This window comes from Mauremys mutica, chromosome 5 (genome assembly GCF_020497125.1).
Source record: "Mauremys mutica isolate MM-2020 ecotype Southern chromosome 5, ASM2049712v1, whole genome shotgun sequence".
Taxonomy (NCBI): Eukaryota; Metazoa; Chordata; order Testudines; family Geoemydidae; genus Mauremys; species Mauremys mutica.
The window spans coordinates 32,286,462-32,300,510 of NC_059076.1; the positions used below are offsets into that span (position 1 = coordinate 32,286,462).

The 14,049-nt window shown below is 38.3% G+C and overlaps 1 protein-coding gene across 4 annotated transcripts in view; it reads right to left on the minus strand.

Annotated features, from left to right (window-relative positions):
- Positions 1-14,049, minus strand: part of AP1AR (adaptor related protein complex 1 associated regulatory protein) — a 34,772-nt gene that overhangs the window by 12,216 nt on the left and 8,507 nt on the right. For 3 of the 4 annotated variants that reach the window (XM_045019207.1, XM_045019208.1, XR_006579818.1), the window contains exons 2-7: positions 13,687-13,735; positions 12,187-12,213; positions 8,218-8,243; positions 5,086-5,182; positions 4,175-4,273; positions 950-1,011 (exon numbers count right to left, since the gene is read on the minus strand). In XM_045019207.1, coding sequence (XP_044875142.1) covers positions 950-1,011; positions 4,175-4,273; positions 5,086-5,182; positions 8,218-8,243; positions 12,187-12,213; positions 13,687-13,735 — 360 coding nt within the window. The remainder of the gene's footprint in view (positions 1-949; positions 1,012-4,174; positions 4,274-5,085; positions 5,183-8,217; positions 8,244-12,186; positions 12,214-13,686; positions 13,736-14,049) is intronic. The other variant, XM_045019210.1, reaches the window with a different exon arrangement.

Genomic DNA, 14,049 nt, shown 5'->3' on the forward strand with positions numbered 1-14,049 from the left:
TGCAGCTGTGCAGGGCCAGCGCTGGTGTGCGGCCACACTCACAGCTACCAGCGCTGGTGTGTGGCCACATTTGCAGCATTTACAGCGCTGTTGGGAGTGCTGTATTATGGGCAGCTATCCCAGCATTCAAGTGGCAACAACGTGCTTTTCAAAAGAGGGGGGTGGAGGGTGGTGTACTGTGACAGGGAGCGAGGAAGATAGAGAGAGTGGATTTTTGGAGCCAACACTGTGTGTTAGCTTCCTGGATTTAAAAATCACAAAATGTTCGCGAGCCCTTAGTCTTAATTGCAAACAGCCTGCATCCAACGCTGTTTCTCTGTCAAGCAAACTGCTTGCCTCTCATTTGATCGTTCACAGCCAGGTACAGATAGCTCCTGTTTGCTGTGATCAGTGTTTGTTTTTTAGATAAGCAGTTCAAGGGAGCTCCGATCCGGAGTTCACAACAAAACAAAGACAGGCTGCATAACAAAACAAAGAGAGTAATTTAGTTAAAAGCATTCTGGGATATCTCTTATTCCCTGGAGGCCAATAAAAGCGCTGGTGTGTGTCCACACTTGATGAGCAGCGCTGGATCACCAGCGCTGCAATCGCTACACCCCAACCCGACCAGGTGTACAGCCAGCGCTGCAGCCAGGGAGTTGCAGCGCTGGATGTGCCTTGCAGGTGTGGACGGTTACTAATTGCAGCGCTGGAAAGCCTCTACCAGCGCTGCAACTTGCAAGTGTAGCCAAGCCCTAAGGCTACTTAGAAATCAAGCAATTATACAGCCAATGTTCATAACTTTGAGCACACAAATGGTGTCTACATACAACTAGGATGAACATAACCTTTACATAGATATGTTACATGGCATATGCAGCAAAACCCTATTCTAGTTATATCATACATACATTTATGGGCACCCCCACCCCATAGAGCCTTATGGAGTACACTGTCACACACATCTTACCTTTGATATTCTCCATTATTAGATGCTGGTGCTCGCTGCATAATCCTCTGTAGTCTATGTGGCTACCAAACAAAGTGTAAATTGTCATATATCAGATAGTTTTAAAAAATCACTCTGAAGAAACAGACTTAATACCCTTCAAATCATAGTTAAAAATATTAAAACAAGTTTCAACCTCCTGGGATCGACTACCTCCCTGTGACATGGCCTAAAAATATTATCCCAGTTCCCCCAATTCAACTGGGAAAGAGACAGAACTTTGATTATATTAATACAGATTCTTAAGTAGGTGAAGTATTTGTCAGATAAAAATAATTTTTTTTTCTTAATCTCAGAGGATGAGTATATTCTCTCCACGGCAGTACCAGTCCCTTCTAACTTGAAAGGCAAGAGTCTTCTTCATTTTAACCCATTTTGCACACAAGAAATGTGATCATGAGGTACCATCCTACTTGCAAGCATGAAAATAAGAGTGGTTATTCACCATAGCATCTTTCCATCTCAGTTATTCTTATCTCAGCATAGTACTTTCTAAAAGCAGTTGAGATATGACGATTTGGATGTTTTGTTCTGTCCGTAGTACATGTTCAATAGAAAACATCTTTAATCTGACAAAGAAAATCTACTTTTAAAGAAGCAATTTTATTTCCTTACATTACCTCAGCACAAGGAATATTGCCACATATATTTCTATTTTTATATATCATAATAAAGTATTTGATTTGCATGAACAAAAACTTTACTATTTGTTGGTTCCTTTAAATTCTGCAGTTTAAAGCCTTCTTTGTATCCTTATGTGTAAACAGATTAAAAATATGAGATACAACCTAGTAATAGGATTCCTTTTATGGCCTCAAGATGTATATGTTATGGGCAAAAGGTTTCACTCATTTAACAGTTTTTGGTTTTAAGATGACTAACATCTCCACCCCCACAATCCCAGAGAGAAAAATTTGGGGATAAAAATGTAAGGCCAGTCAGGTACCTGCTGGTCAGTTTCATAACTGATTTAATTAAATTAATCAGTGTGACCTCACTTTGATTATATAGAAAGCTGAAATGAAATGAGCAAGTTTAATTTTTAGTAGCAAGAGCCCAGGTGTGTAGCAAATATATTTTCTCAGGCACATAAAGGAGAGAAAAAGGACAAAAGTGTGAGTAGTAAAACAAAAGATTAATTCAAGCACTTTAACATGGCTGTAGTAGAGCTCTTTCTGAAGGGCTGAACGGGTCAAGTGAAAATTTTTATTTAATACAAAACTCCAATATGACAATGCCTTTTCTTAGCACAAAAGCATTTTCCCCACTGTGGAGTATGTGGCAGGTAATGTATTAGCACAACTAGATTCTGAATGTAATGAGGAACTGGGAAGTTATGGAGAAAGTGCATTTCTTATTGATACTTGGTGAATGAAAGAAGGTGGATAGGAGGAAGGAAAGATCACATATATTAAGCAAAGTTGGATGTTTGGTTTCTACTGTATGAAGTAGATCCATCTTTAAACTTGTTCTATAAATTAGAAGGTAAGTCCCAGGGTACGCAAGTATTTCAAAACTATTGTTTTGCTTTGCAGAACTTGATTATGTCACCTGTACTCACATTTAGTACCTTAACCTGCATTTCTATTGGAAACAAATGAACTAAACAAGATGTATTTAACAAACAACAGTGGTCAAATCAGGTTCATACGTTGTCATATTTCCAATGATTCACCTGTTCGTTGAATTAACAGATTGATGCCTGAGCCAAGCATGGAGTTTCAGGCAGACATAAGAGCTGGATTGTGAATTTTCTATTACTGAATTCTAGTTTATTTGGACCATGTCAGAACTTATGCTCATATCCCTGAAATGTGCTTTTAAGATGGTTAAAACAAGATTAGAACTCTACTGTTTTCTTTTAATTGTAGCCACGACTATATTTTTAACTAAAAAACAAAAATAAGATTTAGAGACTTTGTGAAGAGTAACTAATTTCCTCCCCATCTCCACTCCCTGTTGATTAATGTCATTCAACCTTTTTCAACAAGGTAGTCTGTTTAAAAACAAAAACGGTGCATTATAGATGTCTTAGGATCTGGGTAAGAAAGACCAGTTTTCAGAACAGGGCATTTGGTAGGGTTTCTCCCGAAGAACTTTTACAGTCATATGCATAAAACAAATTACTGATGATGACCTTAAAGAGACCAAGGACAGAAGAATAAAAAAAAGCAGAAGGTGAGAAAAACCCATTGAGAAAGAATAGAGAACACAGTAATAGCAACAACAACAAAAAAAAAATGCAGAATGGAAAGGCATCTTGAAACTATCTGGGAACATTTGATATCGGAAGAAAACTAGATCTCATCTTTGCCCTACAGTGTCCCATGAACTGTGAGCTGGCCATGATCATCATGTCAGACTCTTGCTGGTAGCACTGTTCATTTAGTGAACTACTGCATTAACTTTTCAATAAGAAAAGGCTGAATGGTAGTTAGTCCTAAAATGGGCTCTCACCTAATGTCTTGTTGACTACAGGGATTCATTTCTCACGAGTTTAACTTTCTTCAGCCATCTACCCACCGGCTTTTAAAACTGTCTGTAATTAACATGTAAACTGTGTTTGGGAAGTTTTGTTCTCTTGGGCATACTGTAACAACTGTCACAAACAGCATTTAAATGGATGTTGAAAAAAGTCAGATGTACAGTTCTAAGTGTTCTTTTAAATTTGCAGACACTTCATATAATTAGACAATTTATACTCATTATCTTTTAGTTAATGAATTGAGATGAAAAATGTATATACTAACAATTATGGGCTAAAATACAGTAGGATTTTTATTATTCATATAACCACACTTGCATGAAGAAGTCAAAGTATCACAGAAGACAGACCAGCAACTGTCTACTGGATAAACAGAAAAACAAAAAACCCTTTTTTTTTTTTTTTAAAAGACATCCAGGCTAAGTGTTATCAGCTGACTCCAATCTCAATAGCAACAGGCACTAGGCATTTAACACTACTACTATTCATAGGCACAGATGTTTTATGCAACACATGCGCTACTCTGCTATAAAAATACTTGATACTAGACTTCAGGGACTATGCATGAAAATAGACACTACTACAAACGAAGCTGCATCTCAGAAATTACTTCTGAGAAAATAAATGAAGCTATGATAGTCTGTGTACACAAAAATATAGAACAGAAGCTCTGATATGTATTGGGGTCTTTTTCCCCTCACCTCCAAGAGCTTTTTCTGCTTTGCTGCCCTGGCTGCTTCACGTTGTGCAGCATATAAAGCCTCTTCTTCTATTCTTAACTTCTCCTCTTGTAAGGCTAACTGTATATGAACAAAATAATAAGGGTTAACAAAAGCAGAACCTATCTATCTTCCTATGAATAAAAACATAAGTTTACTAAATTAAAAGAAAAAGTCACCCATAAAAAGACAAACAAAAAGCAAACTACCAGAATGTATAGTCAGAAACCATTTTCTTGATCATCATTATATGCAAAGTATTGCAAGTCTGCTAGTTTCTTCTTTCAAATAACTAATGAAATTGAGTCAGATATATATTACCCTGTTAAAACAAAGACACCTACTGGGAAAATAGTGAGCTGTTTTAAATACATAAGGACGTATTACAGAGGACCATATATATTATAAAACTAGTTTTAAATATGAGATGAATTTGTATTGCATTTGAAGAGGTGTTCATCTGGAAGTGATCACTAATTTCCATATCATATCCCATTAACAATTAATGGGATATGATGTTAAAAGCAGACATGATGAATTAGGTTCTTTCATTTAAAAATTTTTTTCGCCCCTCCCCACTAAATAAAATACATAGCAATTTTTTCCTTTCCAAAGGAAAAAGGCTGGCATATTTTCAATTTAAACAGCTCTCTATAGAGGACTATCTATCTTATTTATTATATTTTCCATTTAATTAAGCAATAAATGAATTAAGTGATCATCTTTCATACAAATTTAATTGCACAGCTACAGTACCTGGCCAACTAAAAATGCTGTTAACCGATAAATGCAAGAACAATGATTTGCCATAAATTAAAACTTGTTTTGCTTGTTTAGGCCATTATTTGTAATCATAAAATTATCCAAGTCGTACAATCACCACAATTATCTACCTCTGACTGAAGTTTCATATCAAATGCTCTCTGTTTTTCAGCAATGGAATCATAATGTCTCTCTCTCAGATCAGCAATTTCTTCCTCCGTCAGAGGTCTGAAGAGGGAGAAAAAACAGTGGCACTCTAGTAAATGATTAGTTAGACTTAGAACTAATAAGACAAGCCTAATAAATGGAAGCACACTAATGAGGGAAAGAAGGAAGCAGTTAATCTATAATTCTGAATTGTTCAGCCAGCCTTCTGATCTGAAGTTCTAACTTGATTGGCCCCTTAATCCAAACATAGGAGCAGGCTGAAAGTACAGTTCATATCTAAAACAAAGTTTAAAGTTACAGGGCTTACCTAAACGAACAGTTAATGCACAACAAATTGGGGTGTAAATCTACCTAATACTAGTATGCCATGCACTAACTGTCATGTGGACCCTGTTACTGTGCATTAAATCTTCCCTAGTGAAATGGAAGTAGATCAAAGTACACTCTAGGGAACTTTTAGAGTGGTCCACACAGACAGTTAATGTACAGCAAGGTAGATTTACACCCTAGCTTGTTGTGCATTACTATTTATCTCTACATACGCAGGTATATTCCCCATGAAAACACGTTATTAAAAGGCAATGTGATATTAAAGTCTATTTAAATGAAATCGCATTCCCCCAAAAAGGAATTCACCCTTTACAAAAATTATGCCCTTTTTAAGAGAAGGATAAAAGCCTCGAAATTAAGATTGAAAGATTCCAAATAATTTCTCAGTGCTGTATGACCTTTTACTCACGGCTGTCCCATCCTATTCAATTGTGTCTCCTTTTTCTAATCTCTAATAGAAATAAATTTTGGACATATTTTTGATTACTACATATTAAATAATATGTAGTAAAGATTTCAAAAGGAAAGTAGTCCCAGGGTAACTGAAGTTATATCAGAGCTCAAAATATTCTCTCAGATCAAAGTGTAGGAGGAGCAGAACAATGTGTTTATTAAAAGAACTGGAATGGAGGATCTGTTTCATGTTGATTATACAGTGTCCTAAAATTATGTAACCATATGTGCACTTTGTATTATGTAACAACTAAGCAACGAACACACAGTGTTTCACAGGGAGCAAGGCCCCACTCTTGAAGACAAGTTGTTGTGCCAACACGGTGCCCGTTGAAGTTGCAGAATCAAGTGATAACGTTGCAGGATACATTAAATGTTATAGCATGTTGGATATGAATTCATGGAATAGAAAGATTTTATAGTTTTAGTAATGTTATTGTAACATTTGTATATACTTTTGCAAATATTAGGGGACAAAGTTAAGATTGAGTGAGTGGTATAAGCCTGTAGTATTACAGAGCAGTGGAGAATTCACTGGAACCTTTTTCGTGTCCAGATTTCCCCCCACTACTAGCGGAATGTTTGTCAAACTATGTTTTGCGGGATGTTAAGAGGGGGATTTTTAATTTTTTTTTTAAACTGACCTACAGTACAAAAACCAAAGCCACAGGCTTAAAAAGAAAGTCAGGTAAAGGAAATGCAGACAAAGCTTCTGCATTGTTTTATCTTTGTATGCCTAAATAAAGGCTACTTGTTTTTAACTTTGCACCAGTAGTTTAAATATAGTAAATGTTTAATAAACTCAAACATCAGCAATCTTCCTGTATATTATACAGATCTACCTTCAATTAATTTAATAACATGCAATTAAGTTTAAAAATATTTTTATGCATAATCACTGAAATATACTTTTAGAAAATATCTACAATGTGAACAAAGTTGAATACCTGTGAGGAAAACAAAAAGCCAAGTGCCATAGCCTTTTAAAGAAGCTGAAACCTTTAAAATTTAGAAGGATACTTCAAGATATTTAAGATTTTTCTGTTCTAGACTACTGAAAAAAAATTGTTGCTTTATACTGATTTATTTGAAGTCCTTCTATTGATTCAGATGCCAACCTGCTGTGAGATTTTTAGGGGTGTTTATGAAAAAAATTAAGGATGTTGCTTGAATCAGCCACTAGTGCCAAAGGTGTAAAGCTAAATACAGTTACGGGGAGGGGGTGTCGAGCCTAGCACTGTGAATGCTTGTGGTGAATTTTAGATTCACAGAAGTGTATGTTAGAGCAATAGGGACCCCCCACCCCACCCAGAAACTGGGACCTTTCCCTCTCCCCACCTCCAGAACCAGTCCACGACCTCTATCCCTGCCTCCCCACCTACATGAAACCAGGACCTCTCTACCACCCTCCTTATTGTATTCCTGGCCCCCACTCTTAAGGGGAGGATCAGTCTTGGGAAAGCTACCTAAGGTCCTTAATTACCTTGGTCAGACCTGGGCCTGGACCTCCTTCCGGGGATGATCTTCCTCCATTGCATCCCCTCTCTGGCTTTTCCTCCCCGGCAGGCTGTGCAGTGAGGGTCTGATAGCAGGCAAACTCCGGTGACTGACTGCAGAGTCTGGGGTGCTAGATTCAATACTGAAGCCACAGGCTGCCATAACTGCACAGAGCACTCTAAAGGTACACTACTCAGGGATAAAAGACCCATGGCACAGCTATGGCTGACCCAGGTCAGTTGATTTGGGCTTGCGGGTCTAAAAAAAAATTGCTGTGTAGATGTTTGGGCTGGGACCGGAGCCCCAGGTCTAGGACCCTCCATCCTTGCCCCTTCAGGATCACTGCGTCTTGTTTCCTATCATTCTCACCACACAGTCTATGCATGTGCCCCAAAGGCTGTGGAGAAGAACATCCCCCTGTGGTTGTGATGCTATTTGCTGTGTTAGTCAGATCCAAGTGGTTGTGAATGCCACATAAATGTAAGCTTTGCAAAACTAGAAGATTTAAGATGTGGATTCATCATTTCAGAAATAAATATAAAAATCAGGTGGGTTACAAAAGATTATGGATTTACTGTTGACTAAACTCCATTAAAAAGTATTTTAAACTATATTAAAATAAATTACCACTACAAATATTAATATCTTGTAAGTGCACAGTTATCCCCTGAAGTTGGGTAACTGGCATTAGAATTTTCAGGCAGCAGTTAAGTGAAAAGTCAGCATGAATTTTGCTGGTCATATGTAACTTGACTGACATGATGGAAGAGGACATAAGCTAGTAAAAAAAAAAAGCTCTTGAAACAATGTCTTACCTATGACTGCTTCCTGGGCTTTCTCCCTGTTAAATTATAAATACAATCAATGTAATTAAGATAATCCATTATCTACATCTAAATGTACAAACTAACCAATCTACATTTATTAAAAAAACCCACCAAACTTTCACAGACACAAGTTTTAAGATCAGAAGCAACACCCATATGTAATTAGAGATCCAACAGAATGAGCTACAAGCATCCTCTTTTTCCATCTTCACTTTTCTAAGTAACAGGCAGCTAGATAGAATGTGATAGAATGCTGGCACCCTGAGAAAGGAGGGTCTTTCTTGTATAGGTAGACCACAAGGCAGGTCCTCTCTTATGGTCTCCAGCTTGTTTTGGCCATTAAAGAGCCTGTGGGATCAGGCTTCTCCCCCCAACCCTCTTCTCCCTTGCACATGATAGCCAGCAACATGCTGGAACCACATGGAACATACAGAGCAGGCTGATGGGCCATTTGTTAAATAGCACAACTTATCACCACCCTTTGCTCTTTATCCAGGAGTAGAACCTGGGCAACTTTGGTACTGTCCATGGATGAAGAGAGCTCCATGGCTGCTGCTGAAAAACTTCAGATTCCTGAAGATCTCATGGTGAAGATTCCACTCTTCCTAGTCTGTCCACTTAGCTAGTCTCCCCTTACATCACCCTTCTCCCAGATGTGAAGCACTCTTGCTGGAAAAAGGTGTTTTTCCGCCCATGTGAAAAATATATTAGGTTTCCTCTGAAGCGTTTTGGACCTAGGGACCTCCGTGTTTCTTGACATGACTTGCCAACATATTGCCCATCATTATCAGCATGTGCTTGTTTGGAAGTGAAGTTGTGAGGCCTATTTTGATCCTTTTGAATGGCTTGTCGCTTGATCCAATTTATGCACAAGCAGAGTGAGAGAACTGCATAAAACCTGAATTGGCATTCCCCCAGTGTGCTGCCCAGACAGGCAACTTTCATGTTTTCATATTCTGGTCTGGCTCGGATACAGTACCACTGGGTGAATCTTCTACTCTCTACCAACCAGATCAGTGATATGTTTACCTCATTCTATGTTAGCCTGGGAGGAGGCGACCTATGCAACTTGGGTCTTTGTTTCAGGTCAGTTTACACCAGTGGTTCCCAAACTGGGGTTCGTGAAATGTTACAGGGGGTTCTCAGGGAAAAAAATCCCTAATGGCAGACAGAGCTGTCCCTAGGGACTCTGGGCAGCACAGGTCCAGCAGTCCAGAGCCCCTGGACTTCCAAGAGCTAAGCAGATCAAAGCAAGCATATCTATCAACCGAGGAGATTTTAACTTCAAGACTCCTTATAAGAAATAGAAAGGGAGGTGGACATTTTTTGCTTTTTTTAAAAATTAAATAGGCAGCTAGTATTGTTTTTTAAATTATTATGAAGAACAAGTTTAAGCTTTGTTGTAACGTGCATTGTTTGCCTGGACTGCTCAAGACCTGAATGCTTGTGTAAGAGGAACTCTTCGAGTTGGCGTCTTAAATAACTTCATGCTGTTTCACATCTGATACTCCTTGATGAAACATAGGAGCCTTGTCTTATGACAGGTTTATTCAAAGTGATATAAGCTATGAAAGTGAGATCTTGGAAGAATGTTGCCATTTTCATAATGTAATAACACTGTAATTATAAATAATAAATAAGTGTGCAATAAACATGTCATAAAAACAAATTTTTATATTTCCAAGATCACTGCTTATATAAATTATACTCAGGTAAAGGAGAAAATCTCTGGAAATATTCACTTTTAGGGGGGGTTCACGAGACTTGACATTTTAGTGAAAGGGGTTCATAGGTTGTTAGAGTTTGGGAACCACTGGTCTACACTATAAACTTAACTTGGTATAAACTATGTTGTTCAGGGGGTGAAAAATCCACACCCCTGAGTGACGCAGTTATATTGACTTAACCTCCAGCGTAGACAGTGCTATGTCAACGGGAGAGCTTCTTACATCAATATAGCTACTGCCTTTCACAGAGGTGGATTAACTATGTTGACGGGAGAAGCTCTTTGCTAAAGCAATGCAGCAGCGCAGCTGAAACTTTTTAAGTGTAGACTTGCCTTCAGTCACTGAAAGGCACCGATTTCTGCCTAGGAATTTCACTAGGGAAGAATTACATCAGAAGCAAATTTTCTTTTTTTGGCTTTTTCCTTTGCTGTTTGTCCACCATAACCCCTTTACTGAGGCTGGGCAGTGAAACAAACCACTATAGTATCCCAGGAGAGAGATTTGCTCCAGACAAAATGGTGTCCAATTTTGCCAAGTTCTAGGGCTACTAGCCTTCAAGAGGCCATTAAGAACCTATTAGATTAACTTTAGAAAGGTCTATAATTTTTTCTAAAATAACTTGACAAGAAAATCACTAAGCTATGCCAGAAGCAGTCCATTTTCCATTTGAGAAAACTGATGAACTGTTCAGGAGAAACCAGTGACTGACCCGTGCCACCATTTATTTTTTATTTATTTTTAAGAAAGTTTTTTAAAGCTGTTGTGCAAGGACACTCCTAAGCAGCAGTCACAGAACTATTTGCACTTCACAGATGGTTGAAAATGCCACTTTTGACCTAGTGCCTCAGCATACTTGAACTGTGCTGGTATCCATTATAAACCCACACCTTGTAGATTACTGCTTATGTACAGACATTGGAACCACAAGGATGCCAATCCTGTTTACTGAAGGTGCAAAAGAGACCAGTAAGGGTCACTGTTTAAATTTTGCAGTACCAACATTTTAAAAAGTTCATTCTTAGACAGCAAAAACTGGCAGAGCAAGTCTAGTATGTATACCCTATGTGCAGTAATTTCACTCTTGTGCCAGGTGACAGCATGTCTTTGAATGCATTATGGGTCACGTGGACAGAGTCCAACTGCCTCCAGGTCCCTGAGAAGTTCTAACTGTACCTCCTGAATGGTATTTGTTGTGTCTTTTTTTTTTTTTTTTTTTTTTTTTGGAGTTGCCAGGGAGTTGGGAAAAGAGGCTTGTTGACACAGAAATCCCCTCTTTACTACTTTCCTTTAAAAACTTTAAGTTGCAGTGAAGGATGGACTGAAAGCAACTCCCTGTAGCATGAGTGAACTACTTCCTTGTGTTAGGCTTCAGAAATGAAGTGGGGCATTACCAAAGAGTAACCCCAACGCACACATTCTTAGATGGAGCTAAAGACACTGACTCCAGTGCTTCTACCAGTTCAAGTTAGCGCTTATAATAGTTCAGGTGCCAAACTCAGATTCTCTGTATAAAAGCATGCTGTACTGCCACTACTCAACTGATATGGGGAATGTTTGTGTTTTACCAAAAGATTACAGTTACCCAAGTATTCCTACTCTTATGTAGGATACCTCTATAGACTGAATCATTATCAGGTATAATTTTTTTTCCCCACAAGTCCCATTATAATAATCCTGCACTTCCCTTTGCAGTCCCCATTCTCTCCATCCCCCGTAACCAGAGAAATATTATTTACTACTATCCTAGAGGAAGAAAATCAAGCCCTGATAGTGTCAGAGGCCTGGTCTACACTAGGGTGGGGGGGGTCGAACTAAGGTACTTGATTTCAGCTACGTGCATAGCGTAGCTGAAGTCGAACTACCTTAGTTCGAACTTCTTACCTGTCCAGACGCCGCAGGATCGAAGTCCGCGGCTCCCCCGTCGACTCCGCCACCGCTGTTCGCGGTGGTGGAGTTCCGGAGTCGATGGAAGCGCGTTCGGAGTTCGAACTATCGCGTCTAGATTAGACGCGATAGTTCGAACTCCAAGAAGTTGAACGCTACGCGTCGACCCGACAGGTAAGTATAGATCTACCCAGAGAAATACCAGCAACTCCTCTATGAAGAGACCAATGCAGAAGTTAGCTGCAGCCAGAAGGGTTAGCAAGATGTGGATCTTGGGACTACAAATAAACTTTTTTACAAGTGTGTTGAATTACAGAGTGCTGTACTGTGAAACCCAAGTACTTACCTCATCACTTTCCACTAGATTCTCAAACTGCAAAGAAAAACAACACAGAGTATACAAGGTTACTGACAAGCAGTCATTGCGATACAAACACCACACTTCAATGAACACAAATAAAAATCAGCATAATTACAACATGTTTACCTATTAGGCATATTTTGTGGAAACGCTGCTCCAATTAAAGCTGAAGACAAGAATATTCAATTATCAAATCTTCTACTTTTTGAAGAGCTATTGCTTTTGGAGTGTGACCAGCTTCCCTACAAACATAGCTTGTAAGTTGTTTTCTTCTACACAGAATGTAATAATTAAGAGGGTAAGAGTTAGAATTAAGAGTTTTGTTGCATTTCATTGCATTTGGTATTATACAGTGCCCCGAGCAACTCCGGTGGGAGGGTAATTTATGGTTTTATTAGTTAACGACTGATGAATTCTCTCAAGCTCATGTATTCTGATATGAATAAGAGCCGTAAAACTACCAGTTATAGGCACTAGAGACACAGAAGTACTGTATATTAGTGTAAAAGTGCACCAAAGCCAAAAGCTGTATTGCAAGCTCTCTCTAACACTAAAATATGAAAATAAATAAAATTCATGACATGTTTTCTGAAAAGTATTCATAGGGCAAAAATAATTAACTTATAACAAACAAATAAATTGCCTATACAAAAGCTCTAGGCACCACTGACATCTCTGAAGAAATAAATACAAGCTTTCCTAAGCAAAAGATGGAAAACCCTCTCTTCCAGCTATGGATCCTAACCTCCTAAAACGGTCCCAGTCTCCCATCCCCGAATCTGCCTCCTGGAAAGCTGCAGCATAGATATACCTCTTCCACAGATAGACCTCAATTTATCCCTTTCCACTTTGGAGATATACAGTAACAAATTCAGGTGGAATAATTAGTTACTTGAAACAGAAACCAGGATTCTAAGCAAGATGACAACTTTGCATATCAGGGAGTAAAAGCCAATGAAAACATTAGGATGCTTTATAAAGGCATCTAAGCACAGAAGGCTGAATCCAAAATATTTGCAGCCTTATAAGTTGCACAAGCTACTGCAGTAGGTTGCCCTATCTCAAAGATCAAAATAAAACCAACAGAAGCCATTGAATGATGCTTCCTATGTCTATAGTAGAGTCAATCTACAAGCATCGGTGGGCCCACACAAGTTCCTATAAGGTACAGAAGTAGTGGAAGCTGTAGTATAGACAGGACTTGAGAATTTTTGCTTCTGTCTCATCTGCTGCTGGATAGGACACAGAAAACTAATACTTTGATTCCTATATGCATTACAGTTTAGAATACTGACATGCCTAAGTCTTTTTACTTGATCAAGAGAAGTGGCAAGACAATTACTATTTCATGATTCACTTAGTGCTTTAGTCTGATATACTGTTAAGAGGTTCCATTTTATGCAAACAATGACAAATGCCAGAAAGTCTGGTGGGGGTGCAACTTTTAAAAAAAGGTTTCAAGGCTTAGGGGAAAAAAGTACTTACCTCAATAGTGAAGTGTTCTCCCGTTGAACATGTTCTAAAATACTTTGATCTAGAAAATAAACCCATAATTTCATGGCAGGTTAGTAGTTCTAGAGTTCAAATAGCTTCTCAAAATATTTTTAAAAAGTTATTTATGACAGAATTAAGTCAGGTCTGATAGTTACACGACTACCATTTTAATTGCAAAATTAGAAGCAGGTCAGGAGCAAAATACTTCAAAAGCCATTGTGAATTCATTTTAATGTTTAGGCTTATGCTAATTTATTATTGTCAACTATTAATAGAGTTATATTAACTGATGCATTATATTACAGGGGAGACAAACTGGAGTGTGAAAAATACCTGTCTGAGGATGTAAAAATG